General features: G+C 43.4%; 1 protein-coding gene across 1 annotated transcript in view; it reads left to right on the top strand.

Moving 5' to 3' along the window:
- Positions 1-13472, top strand: part of AUTS2 (activator of transcription and developmental regulator AUTS2) — a 753479-nt gene that overhangs the window by 506770 nt on the left and 233237 nt on the right. Inside the window, 1 exon segment of the mRNA XM_050325674.1 lies at positions 10996-11025. Coding sequence (XP_050181631.1) covers positions 10996-11025 — 30 coding nt within the window.

Raw genomic sequence — 13472 nt, 5'->3', positions numbered from 1 at the left:
GCAGTGGGCACAGCCCCAAGGCTGCCAGAGCTGCAGGAGGGTTTGGATGATCCTCTGGGGCACAGGGGGGGACTCTTGGGGCTGGGGCTGTGCAGGGCTGAGGGTTGGACTCCAGGATCCTTGGGGGTCCCTTCCAAACTGGGATATTCTATGATTCTATGATTTTCTGTCTCTCTGCTCTGTGTGTAGCCATGTCCTTGAGCTCTGTGAATCCCAGTTTTGGAACAGAGTAGTACTGCAGAACAACATGGGAGCAGCAGCTTTTTCTCAAACCAGAGGAGGCACATGGAATCACAGAAAGGTTTGGGTTGGAAGGGACCTGAGAGCTCATCCAGTCCCACCCCCTGCCATGGGCAGGGACACCTTCCACCAGCCCAGGTTGCTCCAAGCCCTGTCCAACCTGGCCTTGGACACTTCCAGGGATGGGGCAGCCACAGCTTCTCTGGGCAACCTGTTCAACCAGGCAGCTGCCAATATTCTTACTTTTTCTCAGCCACTCCATTTGCATAACAAATGGCTGAGTTCAACTGATAGATCAGGGATATTATTCCTACCTGTAAATAGAGAAATGCAACTGCTGTTTTAAATTCATTTATTATAATTGCAGCATTCTAGAAAAAAAAAAAAAAAGCATTCATTTCCTAACAGGAGATCACAGATTCCAAATCATAGAACTGTGTTAGTCAAAAAGGAAATTTGAGCCAGGCAGGCCAATGTGTGCCACTGTCTTTACAATTTATATTTACTTGCTCTACATTTAGAATAATCCTTCTCTTCCCCCAGGCCTAGCACAGACAATTTATCAATTTTACAAAAATGATAAAGGCAGCAATAAATAATAATAATAATAATATATAACAACTGTGCTAGTGATGAATTATAAAGCAGAGAGTGGAAAGGGGAATGAAACCACAGCACAGAAGCCAGTTTGCAGGGCTCAGTACGCAGGCTGAGCTATTTTTCTGGCATTATGACAATGAGGAACATTTATGGGAGTTTGCAAACAGCTTAGAACACAAATCATTTTGTTTCAGGTTATATTTATAGGGCTTAGTTAAGGGTTTTTTAGTATCCATTAAAATCCAGTGTTCAGAGGTTTATAGCTCAGCTGTTAAGGTCTTATCCCTAAGGATCAATTGTTTTGGGTTGTTTGGGGAATTATTATTATCATTATTATTTTTACAATTCCATTTAACTTGTTTAGGCTAATGTGAAGATACAGAACTCAAAAGCTAAAGAGTTCTTGTTTGAGAAAGAAGAGAAAAGGTGGCTCTTTGTTATTTATCTCTTGCTTCAGATACGATTTCTACAACTATTTTGATCTTACAAATCAGTTGAATCTCTCTTTGTGTGGGTTTCAGTAGCCATGTTGTGCTCAGAGTTGCTGCAGCCTGCAAAAGAGAGCAACCCCTGCACAGTGTTATTGATGTTGTGTTGCTGCTGCTGCTGCTCTCTGTTCATTGCTGCAAGAGAAAATAAAAATAATTTTCAGCTGGAATGATATGATTTTTCATAGGTCATGCGCTTTAGTTGGTAGAAGATGAGATCTGTGTTGAAAACAGGCATGGTGTGTCTAGGGCCTGATCCCAGTCTTAATGCTGTTTTCTTCTTTTATTTACCAAGACCAACATTCTCTAAGGAAGATGCTGTGTTATCCTGCACACTGCATAAACACACACATACTGAAAGGAACCCAGGCCTAGGAATGTACCCTTTAATAGCCCAAAGAGATGAAAAGTAGAGGGCTGACAGGAGAAGAGACTTAGTGACTTGCCTGGGGTGATCCTGATAGCCAGTGACAGAGGTGGATCTCCTGAGTCCCAGCCCAGAGCTATCTTTCCTCCATCATCTTGCTTTTCAACCACAGTGAAGTATTTTTGGTGAGAGGTGAGTCAGATCCAAAGAGTATTGCTGGATCACTCCCAGTTAGGTGGATATGGAGGGTTAAGGACCTGACACATAGGGAAAAGGGCAAATAAGATATCTGATAGTTGTGTTTCGTAAACAAACACAGGGGCAGTGAACTGTGTATCTTGAGAAAAAATATTTTAAATTCTCAGCGTGCACCTATCTGTGGAATTAATAGCGTGGCTGTCCTTATTTAAATCCTTTCCTGTTGTATCCACCTTCCTTTGGGGCAATATTTCCCAGCAGTTTCTTGTTTAATTCTAAATATGTCATGACATTAATTCTATTTAAGTCCTATGCTGTTTTCTGAGACAAAATGTCAACATTTTATGACAAACTACTGTATCCATTGCATAGAGTGTCCCCAAGGAACCTGTTTGCTCTGGCTGACTATCAATCTCTGATGGAAAACCTGATTGACACCAATAAAAGCTCGGTAGTTTTCATTTCCCCATTTAAAATGATCCAAACAGCTCAATAGCCATCCAAGATCTTTAGAGTGTTTTTAGCCTGTACATAATTCATCATCTCGATCATTGTGCTTTTTTAACGTCTAATTTTGGAATATCAGAACTTCTCCATCAGGTCAATAGAGCATGCAGCTCTTTTTACCCTTTCCTCTCATGGTGCAATCACACAGGACCCCAGGATCCTTTTGGGCCCTGGAGAAGCATCTTCTCATCCTCTTTGCTTCCTGCCCCACCCCTTTTTATGGATTATTCTTTTTACTTGGCTGTATGAACTGTAAGCTCTGGACTGTCCAAGATCTGTAATACATGCAGGGGAAAACAAGTTGTTGCCTCCAACCTCTTGATTCTGTTTCCCAAGTTAACTCAACCCTCACTTAGTTGTTGGTTTGTGGTTTTTTTTTTTTCTTTTGTAATTTCTATTTCTGGCGGTGAAGAAGAAAGGAAGGAACTCTCAGACCCCAGACTGCGAATGTAATGCTGACAGTAAGAAAAACATTTAAGAGGAGTCTCTGTGAGATACTGAGGTCAACATTTGGCCATCTGGCAGTTGGGAACAGCCGTGTGTGAAGGCACGCCAGGCACCTGCTGAAGGCAGAGCTGCAGCAGCAAAGCCTTCGAAGATTTGCTCGCTGCTCTCAGCCATCGCACGGGTTTCATTTGTAGCTTCTCTTATCGAGCACAATTTCCAAATGAGGATGGTTGCTTCACTTTAAGGACGTACAAATGACTTGCCCTCACCTGTCAAGCGTGATCCTTGTATTTTACCAGGCCCATTATGAACGCAATCTTTCTGTCGAAAATTTGCATACCTCCTTTCTTGAAAAGTAATGACAGCAATTTCTTTCCCTCCGCTCACTTTCTGAGTGTCTCATTTAACAGCACCTGGGAAACCGACAGGCGCAGAGATGAGAAGTGAAAGAGAGCAGTTGATTAAATCATCATCAAGTCGGGCCTCAGAAAGTCAATTCTGCTTCCCGTCTGCAATGATATCCTTTTATCTTAAAGTAATGAGCTATGGCACTTTTGCATCCGGTAATGCGATAAGTTCTATTAGCATGTTCCATTTGCTTCACAAGCAAGGGCAAGTCATTTCAGCAAGCTCATATCACTGCAATCAAAGCAATTGGCTTCACAGGCAGAGAAGAAAGAGGAAAGGCTCAGGGTGATTTTTATGGATCACAACACAGTGGAAAAAATAGATTCTTGTATTATTTTAACCCGTAACATGCTTTGCTTCTTGTCCATCAAGATATTTTTATTTCATTAGCCTGTAAGTACCTGGAAGACTCAAATTCCAAACAGAACTCATGAGCTAGGACCAAGAGTTCTGAAAAATGGAACCTTTACTTATACAGATAACACCCACTAGTGCAGTATTAGGCACTGACTTCATTAACCACTGATTAATTTTAAGTCTTGGCTGTTGAATTAGTCCACCAGGATAACTGCACATTTGTATTATTATTTACTATTATTTATTTTTTTGAACCCTGACAAAGTGCTCATGAGTTGAGAGGATGCTAAAAATGACATTACACCCTGCAAATTGCCATCAGTTGAGAGGATGCTAAAAATAACGTGACACACTGCACATTGCCTACAGCCAGCAAGGCAGGTAAGGAGGCAGCAAAAGTGCACTCTGAGTGCCAGAGCCAGAGGCATGGAGGCATTTTTTTCACATGAGCATTGAGGATCTGAAGTAGAGGCTTCATCCTGCTGTTGCAAAGAGGAATGACTTCCTAAAATCAAGGTTTGGGGGGGATGTGGCCCTCAGTGCCCAGTTGGTCTGGTGGGATTTGGGTGCCTGAGGTGTGGCATCCTTAGTTTTCCGGTGAAACATCTGGAAGGCACATTTAATCCTCCACTGGCACTGGTAGGAGAATCATCCTGCTCTTTAGGGGTGGCTGGATGGGCCTTAAGCAGGTGTGGGAATGCTGGTTGATGGCACTGTGAGGAAGCCACTGGGAGTGATAACTGGGGGAAAGATGGTGCACTTTCCCAAGATCCACAGTCCTAGCTCAGTTTCCAGGGAGTGAAGGAAATGTGTTTCTTACAGGGTTGGTTTCTCTCCATCCTTCTCCAGGGCTGTGCCTGGAGGTGCCTGAGGATGCCGGTGACGTGTCCCTGGGGTGACAGAGCCCGGGCAGCCAGGTGGGACAGACGGGGACAGCTCTGTCCCTGGCAGCCCCCAGGCAGGTCCTGCTGCTTCCCAAGCCATGCCCAGCAAGCCCCCCAGTCCCTCCCACTGACATACAGCTGCCAGCCTTCCCCTTCAGGGGATATCCCTGGAAATACAGCAGTCAACACAACAAAATCAAACCTCAGAACAGGACGTGTGTTTGGGTGTCTTTTTGGAGGGGAACCCCCCTTCAGTTCCCAAGGATATAAACATATCCTATAGAAATAGAAGGTCTATCACCTTTATCATAGATTGCAATTCAATAGAGTTTTCATTTTAATACTGAGAATATAATTCTTTTCTATCAAACCATTGTTTTGTTGATGGTAGAAGTAAAAGGAGCCACTAATTGTGCCATTTTACAATGTGAAACAATCATAAAAGTCTTGGGAGTGAGGAATTTAAAAGAGTTAGAGCTGAAAGGGGTTCTCAGTTCTGAAGTTTGTCAGTTTGTCATTGGTGGAGAGATGGACAAGAATGTTGTGAATGTCAGTGTGAACAAGGCTGAGGTCTGGGTTTTCCATCCCATTTTCTTCAGATTTCTGAAGGGGACCAAGATAACTTTGGATGCCCAAGGCTGATATGTTTCATCTGAAGTGAAGTATTTTGGATAAAATGGAATTCAGATTAAAGGTCAACATTGCAATCTTTTGTCCAGGCTAAGGTAATTTGTGTAAAATGGGACTTTTTGGTGAATAATCTGTAATTTTAGCTTTTGAGAAGGCAGACCTTAAACTTCTCAGACCATCTCTGTTTCAGAGTCATTCCTTACAGTGAATCACAGTGGATAATGGTGAGGAATTGCTAAGCAGACTGTGATGTTAACCAATTTGTGAGATGCTGTATATAAGATTCCTTGGCAAGGAGCTCCAAGCTGAATGCTACTTGCAGGCAAAGTCACACATAGGAAGGAAAAGAGTGGAATTCTTGCTCTTACTTTCTTTGTGACTCTGCCTGTCTCCATTTCATCAATTAGAAAATTGCCCATTTATTCCCTGTCTGTGCCTCCTTTCATCTAGGAGATGTTTTTTTCTCTCCTTTTTTCTTGGAAGCAAAGGTCTAATTGTATAGCTAAAATACCATCTTTGCCCTTTCCAGGGCTGTCAGTTTGTCACTGGTGGAGAGATGGACAAGAATATTGTAAATGTCAGTGTGAACACGGCTGAGGTCTGGGTTTTCCCTCATTTTCTTCAGATTTCTTTTCAGCAGACAGATGAGTAGAATCACTTTGTTCAGCACTGGCACTGCAGCAGCACTGACTCCTTTGGTGGCAATGATAAATGGCTCCAAGGTATGAAATAGCTGTTCCAGCAAAGTCCATTGAGCAGAATAGAGAACAATGCCCTCCTCAATGTCATTGTACGTGAGATATTCAATGATTGCCACTTTTTGCACAAGAATGTGTTCAATCAGCGAAGTACAGAGAAATCCAGGGTGTTGCTTCAGCCTGAATGAGCTGGTGAGGTGGCACAGACCTTTACTCAGCGTGATTTGGACCAGACTCCTCTCAAGTTATTAAAATGGGCTCAAATTAGAGCTGCAGCCACATAGGGTGTCTGATTTTTGAATCGTGGCATTGGGATCAGGCTCATTCTGTGGGTGCAGTGGGAGATGCACTGAGCATTTTAACTATCCCCGGCTGGGGCAGGGGCTTGGGGAGGTGCAGCTAATCTTTACCCTGATCTTCAGTTTTCCTTTTCCTCTGCAAAACTCCACAGCAGTTATACCTCCCATGGGAATTGGAAGGTTCTTTTTCCACTTCCCACTGCAGTCACATGTGAGCATATTCTGTGCATCTGCTGCTTCCAGAGCCCTGACCGATAGCAGGGGTTCAGGAGGTTCAAGGTGGGGCTGAAAGAAGAGCTTTATGTTTTGTTGGTAGAAAGAGCTCCTTGACTTTATGTGTTCTCTCCTCACCTGGGGCTGATTTTAGCAATAATTATTTGAATTTTGACCGCAGCACACGTATGAAAATGCAAGTTTCTTGGGTCATTGACTGTTATTAGCATTTGTTGAGCAGAAAGTTGCAGAAATAACTGCAAGAGGAAGCTTGAACAACTGGCACTTGTGTGTCAAGTGATGTGGAGGCTGGTGGCCACTTTGCTTCTCAAAGGGCTTGGAGCAGTTTAAGTGATAACCATGATAACTTTGTGCAAGTCTCTCAGTCTGGTCTCGTTATTACCCCTGATTATGTAGAAATTGGGAGCAACCTTAACATTTCCATATGTCCTGTAAAGTTTTGATCTCTGGAGCTAATTTTGAGCGAGCTTTATTTGTCTTTTGTTTTGGGTTTGGCTGGTAGTGCTGTAGGTCCTTTGGAAAAATTTTGAGTCCCTTCTGGCCAATACAAGACTTTGAAATGGATAAAAAAGCTATTTTGCAGAATCACTGAGGGACCTGTCGGGCTTTGATCTGAAAAGATCTCACAGCACTTTGGGCCATGCACATTTGAGAACTTGGCCATGGGTGCTGTGGGTGCTCAGCAGTTCTGCTCCTCTGGCTCCACCTGAGCTGGGGGATGGACAGGGCAGTTGTGGGAATGGAGGCCAAATTTGGACATTTGGCTCTGGGCTCTTCTCAAGCCTGGTCTGGGGTGCCTGTAATCAGGCACAGCTTGTGTTCAGTGCAGAGACAGTGAACGCCTTGAGCCTGAGAATCAGAGCAAGAAGCCTCTGTTTGCTCAGGTGTAAAATGTGTCTGCAGCCTCCTTGTCCTGATTTGTCACATTATCACTCGCAGCTTCCAGTGGAGCTGGTGGCAGTTCTCCAAAAATCAGGTCATGCTATCTCCGAATGATATTTTGGATTCCCAGTTATTTTCAGAGCATTCCGAGGCAGCCTGTGCACAGAGCCATGGTTTCCTGACACAAGACATGGGAGAGCACTGAAAAATGAGCTTTTTATAATAGACACGAAATGCTAAAACTCAACCCAAAGCTGAGGCCAGTACAAAGTATTTCCATCACTTCAAGTCCTAAACAGTCTGGTGCTCTGAGAACCACAAAGCACTTAAATCATTTTACTTCTTCCTGTGGCCCTGGGAGGTAGAGGAATGCTGGAGGAACTGAGGAACTGAGCGAGCAGTGCAGACTCGAGCCTTCAAATTGACCAGTAATTCTGAATAATCAACTTCACGGTTGTCAGCTTTGGTTTCCACAATGTGTTCTCCAACTGTGGGTAGCAGCGAGGCTGCAGGAGGTGGAAACACCTTGTGCTTTAGCATCTCTGGGGAGAGCAGGCATCCAAAAATGTGAAGGAGCACATGAGAGCTCGGGACACTGGGGCTGTGTGTGAGTGCCTCACTGCAGACTCTCAGGTCTGGGACGAACAGTTGCTCCAGTTCTGTTTCCAGCTTGGGTAGGAAACATCTTTCTTCTCCCTCTTTGGCATTACCCCTGCACATGAATTGTCTGATTAGTGGATGTGCAGAACCCATGGTGTGAGTGTCCTGCACACAGCCATGGGCAGGTGCTGCACATAAACACAACCCCAGTGCAGTGCTTGGAGCCCTTTCCTCCTCTCTCTCCTTTTTTATTTCCCTCCAGCTTGTCCATAAAATGCTACTGTTGGCCCAGGAAAGCACTGCTGGACGGTGGGTCCTTCCCTTGTGTCCAGGCCCTGTGGATGAGGGCAGTCAGTGCCCGGTGCAGGGGCTGCTGCCGTGCCCATGGAGCCGGGCTGGGCAGAGCTGTTTGCTGAGTGCATTTATTGCCTTTGCATAATTTATGAACTGGAGGGGTTTGACCATCATTCGTCTCTGCCAGAGGCTGGCACGGAGGGCTCTGGAGGCTGGAGCTGTAAATTGGATGGTGCACTCCTGCTGAGCTCACAGCAAAGTCCTCGGGTCAGTGTGGGAATTTAATAGCAGGAATGGAAGTGTTTCCTCCGAGTGCCATGTGGGCTCTGAGCAGCAGAGGCTGTTCTGGCAGCCACGGTGAGTGGCCAAATCACGGAGCTGTCAGTCACTGGGCACGCTGTGGAGGGAGCAGGAGCATTTTTAATCGGCTTGGCATCCGTGCTGCTTCCATAATGGGCACCAGTAGGTCTCAGTCCTTCGCCATATGCTTAACTCTGGAGACAAGGTGCTGCTGGGTATAGCAGTAATTATTTGATGTGGAATTAAGCGGACCTTGAAATTAGAACTGGACTGTCGGAAAGCAGCAGGTTTAACACTTTGGTGGAAACAGCTTCCCACCGGCACCACTCGGTGCACTCTCTGCAGATCCACTCGGGTTCAGGATGCTCTGTTGGCAAATTCAGATGTCAGTGCTGGCGAGCTCTCCTCTCCCCGAGTACCTCTGCGCTGCAGGGAACACAAAACCCTGAGCTTTTCCAAGCTTATGAGACAGGAAAAACAACAGCAGAGGAGAGATTCCTTAAACCAGGCATAAAATGGGGGGAAAGGAGAGGCAGCAGAGCGCTGTGAGCACAGCTGGGTCACAGGACATGTGCACATGAACCCTGTGGCTGAAAGGGAATCATTCTGGCACTCTTTGCCTGCTTTATTTTGGATTCAGGTGTTACAATCAGGACTTGGAGCTTGCCTGGAGGGTGGGAAGAGACACAAACAGATGAAGCAATTGCTCCTGAGCTGCCTGGTTTGAGGATGGGCCTGGGCAGGGCTGAGGGTTGGACCCAACGATCCTTGTGGGTCCCTTCCAGCTCAGGAGATTCTATGATTCTGAGCTGGGATTTTCATGGATGAAAATCCATGGGCAGCTTTGCTTTTTTTGTAGGTGTGGGGCCTTGCTCACCCTCACACCAAAACCTCATGCGGGCAGTCATGATGAAGTCAAAATGCACAATATATGATACTTTATATCAAAGCCATACTGTTCTAGAAATGTGCAGGTTTCTTTTAGTCAGTTAAGTGCACTCTTCGCTCAATTGAACGTGGAGTTTTTCAAAATTCAAGCTAAAATTGTCCCATGTCTTTGTGTTCCCTCTCATTTGTTTGTGACCAGAGTATTTAGGTGCAACTAGTGCTATATCAATCATTTCAGTTATTAAAAATATTTCACTTCCATTTCTATTTGGAATGAGCTGCAAGGAGATTGTAATTTTATGCAATCTTTGCTTCATTTAAAATTAGTTGAAAAATACACAGAAATAATTCCAGCTTTAATTTGTTAGCATGTGGCTCAGTGGTGTGGGGAGGGCACCTTTTCACCCCCTGTTCTGATAAAGACAAGGAAAAAGGCCAGTGAAACAGAAAAGTTATAATTAAACAGCACATAGATGGGTTGATTTGTGCAAATCAAGTACATGTATTTGTGGGTGTATTTGGCTCTGTCTATTCACATCCCACTGTAGAGTTAACCTTTGGAATTCACAAACTATAACTAATTTCAAAGCAATTTGGTTGTCATATGAAAATACTCAAAGATGCATTAAGTATGATATAAATACAAAAAGGGCTTAGCTGAGGGCTGTAATAGCCCAACACAGTCAGCTGGTCCTGGGGCCCCTGTTCCTCAGAAACATCTGCCATTAGATCTGCAGAGGTGTGAGTTCACCCTTGGGTGATACGGACAATTCACTGCTCTGGAACCTAAAATTATAGATTTAAACAAACCAAACCAAACCCACAGAATGAGTTGCAGTTACCCAGACCTGAGTGGGACAGATCAAACCTCTGTGGTTTTTTTGAGTCCCATTTCCAGCACAGCTTTTGTACTTGTAGCAAATGTAAACATGGTTTGGGTTTCTGGTGCTTATCCCTAAGGAATCTTGACTGCTCTAGTCCTGTTCTATTTCTGCTCTAGTAAAAGTTCTTAAAAAGTTGAGCAATGGCAGTTGATAAATATCAACTAGTTTGATAGTATCTGATTTTAAATATCAATACTATTTTATAGTATTGTAAGTGTTTACTGTTGGCATGCTCTTGCTTCCCTGTGAGCTCTGAATCCTTTAGCTCAGCAGCAGTAAGCAAAGCCACAAGTTCAACCTTCCATGTGCTGCTGGAAAGGAGCAGCCTCGCAAATGGGATGGGCAAAGCTGAGCCCTTTCCATCCCCTGCTGCCTGAGGAGCCTGTGGAGCCGATGGATTGGCAGTGTGGGGAACACTGTCCATCAAAGCAAAGCAAACCACTCCTCTACGACTGCTTTAATTCTCCCCTGATCCATCTTTGGAGTCTAAACATGCACCATCAGCTCCTGTGCCCGTGGACTGAACTGACAGGGGGTTTTGCAAATGGCTTTTGGTGTTTGCAGAGCAATGTGTTCATGATTCAAGCATACAAATGTATCATCTTCCAGAGCAAGAGGGGAAATTCCCTCCCATACAGCAACTGAGCTTGGTCCTGAAGGTGCCAGAGGTGATGCCCAACGTTTATGAGTTACCAGCTGTCTTGTTCACAGAAATATTTCTCCTTTTTTTTTCTTTTTTTTGCTGTAGCAAGTTTTTCTTACCTGTGCTTTTTCTCTTTTTGTGTTTCAGTGTGACAGCGACAGTGATCAAGAAGAAAAGGTAAGAAAGAAAATCACTATGGGAGCAAAATTAATTTCTTGGATTTGTTGGATTCCCTTATTCCTTGTAATCTTTTACTTCTTCAACGTTTCTTTTTGGACTGATCTAAAGCATCTCTACACAGAGAAAACACGTTCTTTAATTTAATTTTGGAATAGACCTCCAAGGAAAGAGAATTCTAATGAATATTTTGGAGGCTGCACAATTCATCTTCAAGCATACTGATGCCTCAGTTTGTGTGGGTTGTTTATGAACACCAGTCTCACTAACACCCCTTTCCATGGCTACATTTCCCCTTGGAAGTTGTAACAGCAACTGAAGCTGTTTGTAGCCCTCACATTTGCACTTCCTAACACTTATTTAACCACTGTTGGCACCTGTTTTTGCTTCTCTGCAGGTAAGGGTCTGCAAATTCAAACTGAAGTGTTGTGGTTGATATATTCATATCTATACCTATATATCTGTATCTATATATAAAAATATATTTTTTTAGAAACATTTGGAAACTGTACATTAAGTCAAGTGACACACCTTGCTGCTAATTATCCCCCTAGTTTTGGGTTTCTAAGTGGGGAAAGGGAAGAATGTCATGATGAAAGAGTCAGACAATGATCTCCAATGCTGTTTATTGTTTAGAAGGCTAATAGTGTTGAAGACCTGGTATCCACACTGATGCATATTTTTATCCATTATTGTATGTTGTGAACAGACTAACCTTTCTTTGGCAAAACTGAAATAATCATTGCAGAAAAACTGGTATGATTTCTTTATTTCCAGGTTGGATTTTGTGACGACTATATGTGTGTTGAGCCTTAAGGGATGTTTTGATAATGTAATGACTTTTGCCTCCTCTTTCTCTGGATAAGTTGGGGGATGGAAGTCAGGGGAGAGTAAAATAATGTCAGAAAATATTGTTCCTATGATAATGTTAAATTGTTTAGAGTTTCATGAGTGGTTCTGTTGACTAGCTCCAAGGCAAGCCAAGAAGAGGAGAGATGACCAGGCTGGTATGCAGCTCATCCAACAGACAAGTACAAATATGTTGTAAAATCTACAAGGAAACAGTGAACACAGAAATCACCTTTCATGAATTTAATCAGTTTTCGACAGGATTTATGTAGCAGGAAGACAAGGAAATTCTCAAACCATTCTGTCTATAACCACCAAAGCTTTGCCCTTCGGCTTTTCCAGTAATTTCCCAAGTAGAGGATTTTTCCCTCATGTTTCTTAATAATTTGCTAACTATTTTAAAGAACCTCTGTTTACTTTGAACTGCAGTGATTTTCCTTGCATAAGGGAACTAATCACTGGAGTTAATCAGTGTGACAACAGAAAGGGGAGGTTTTGTTGGGTTTTTGCACAGAATATTAACCTGCACTTTTCGATATGAATTTTTAATGCATTACCATTACATTCCATCCTGTGAGGTGATTATTCATTTTCAGGATGTTCCTTATGCAGTGGAAGATGATAAACTGAATTTCAGCTTCTATGTTTATGGCACCCAGAACTAAAAGTGTAATTTCCTGTCTCTGCTGCATTTATGGAGCTGAACCTCTGGCTGTTTCAGTGAATATTTCTGCTGCAGCACTCCTGTATAAAAAGGCAGAGAGGCAGCTTTTGGGGATGGTGGGGGTTCAGGATACTTTCCAACTACACAACACAAGAGAAACTCAGGATTGTACCTCCCACAGAATATCTCTGCGGGCAGGATTTAAAATCCAGATGAGTATTTCATCTCTGTGATCTATATTTTGTCTTCCCCCTAATGAAATGAGATTAAGTGCAGATCCAAATATCCCTAATAATTTAGTGTTTTTCAAATCCCAGAACCAGACCCAGCTTTAAGCCCTGTAGCTCAGGCCCAGTTCTAACAGGCATATTTATTCAGGCTGTGCTGGCAGCCCAGGCAAAGATCTAAAGGCCTTGTTCTGCTGTTAATTTGAATTCAGCATATGTAGCCTGTTATAAAATGCGAGACATCATCATTTGAGCAGGTCAAGCATATTCAGATGAAGACAAATGGTGCTTATTTGATTTTCTTAAAATCAGGAAATGAAAAAAGTGCTCTCTGGAGAAATCATGTTCTGCCTGACTTAGATGATAGACCAAGGCATGTACCCCAGATAAGAACAGGCGCTCGTCGCTGGGTTTTATCTCTGAAGGACGGTGGGGACTGTCAGCTCGCTGACATGTGCATTATCCATGTCATTTTAAACAAAGTGACCTGTAGAAAAGTGCACTCTGCCGTGACGTGATAATGGGCTGTTGGATGACAGGTAAAGTACACACTATAAAGGAGGCTGTGCGTTATTCCTTTGTTTAACTGACAAGTAGAAACTTCTTTTCTTCAGACAGGCAGGATCTTTTAGATCTCTTTCAATAGGGCCCAGAAGATTTTTTGAATTCCTGCTTGAAATAAAATAACGTTTTTCAGGACGAAAAAT

The sequence above is a fragment of the Myiozetetes cayanensis genome, unplaced genomic scaffold (genome assembly GCF_022539395.1).
Source record: "Myiozetetes cayanensis isolate MyiCay16 unplaced genomic scaffold, myiCay2020 scf30, whole genome shotgun sequence".
In the NCBI taxonomy this organism is placed as follows: Eukaryota; Metazoa; Chordata; class Aves; order Passeriformes; family Tyrannidae; genus Myiozetetes; species Myiozetetes cayanensis.
Note: the sequence above shows the minus strand (reverse complement) of the source record. Positions and strands in the feature narration are given on the sequence as shown.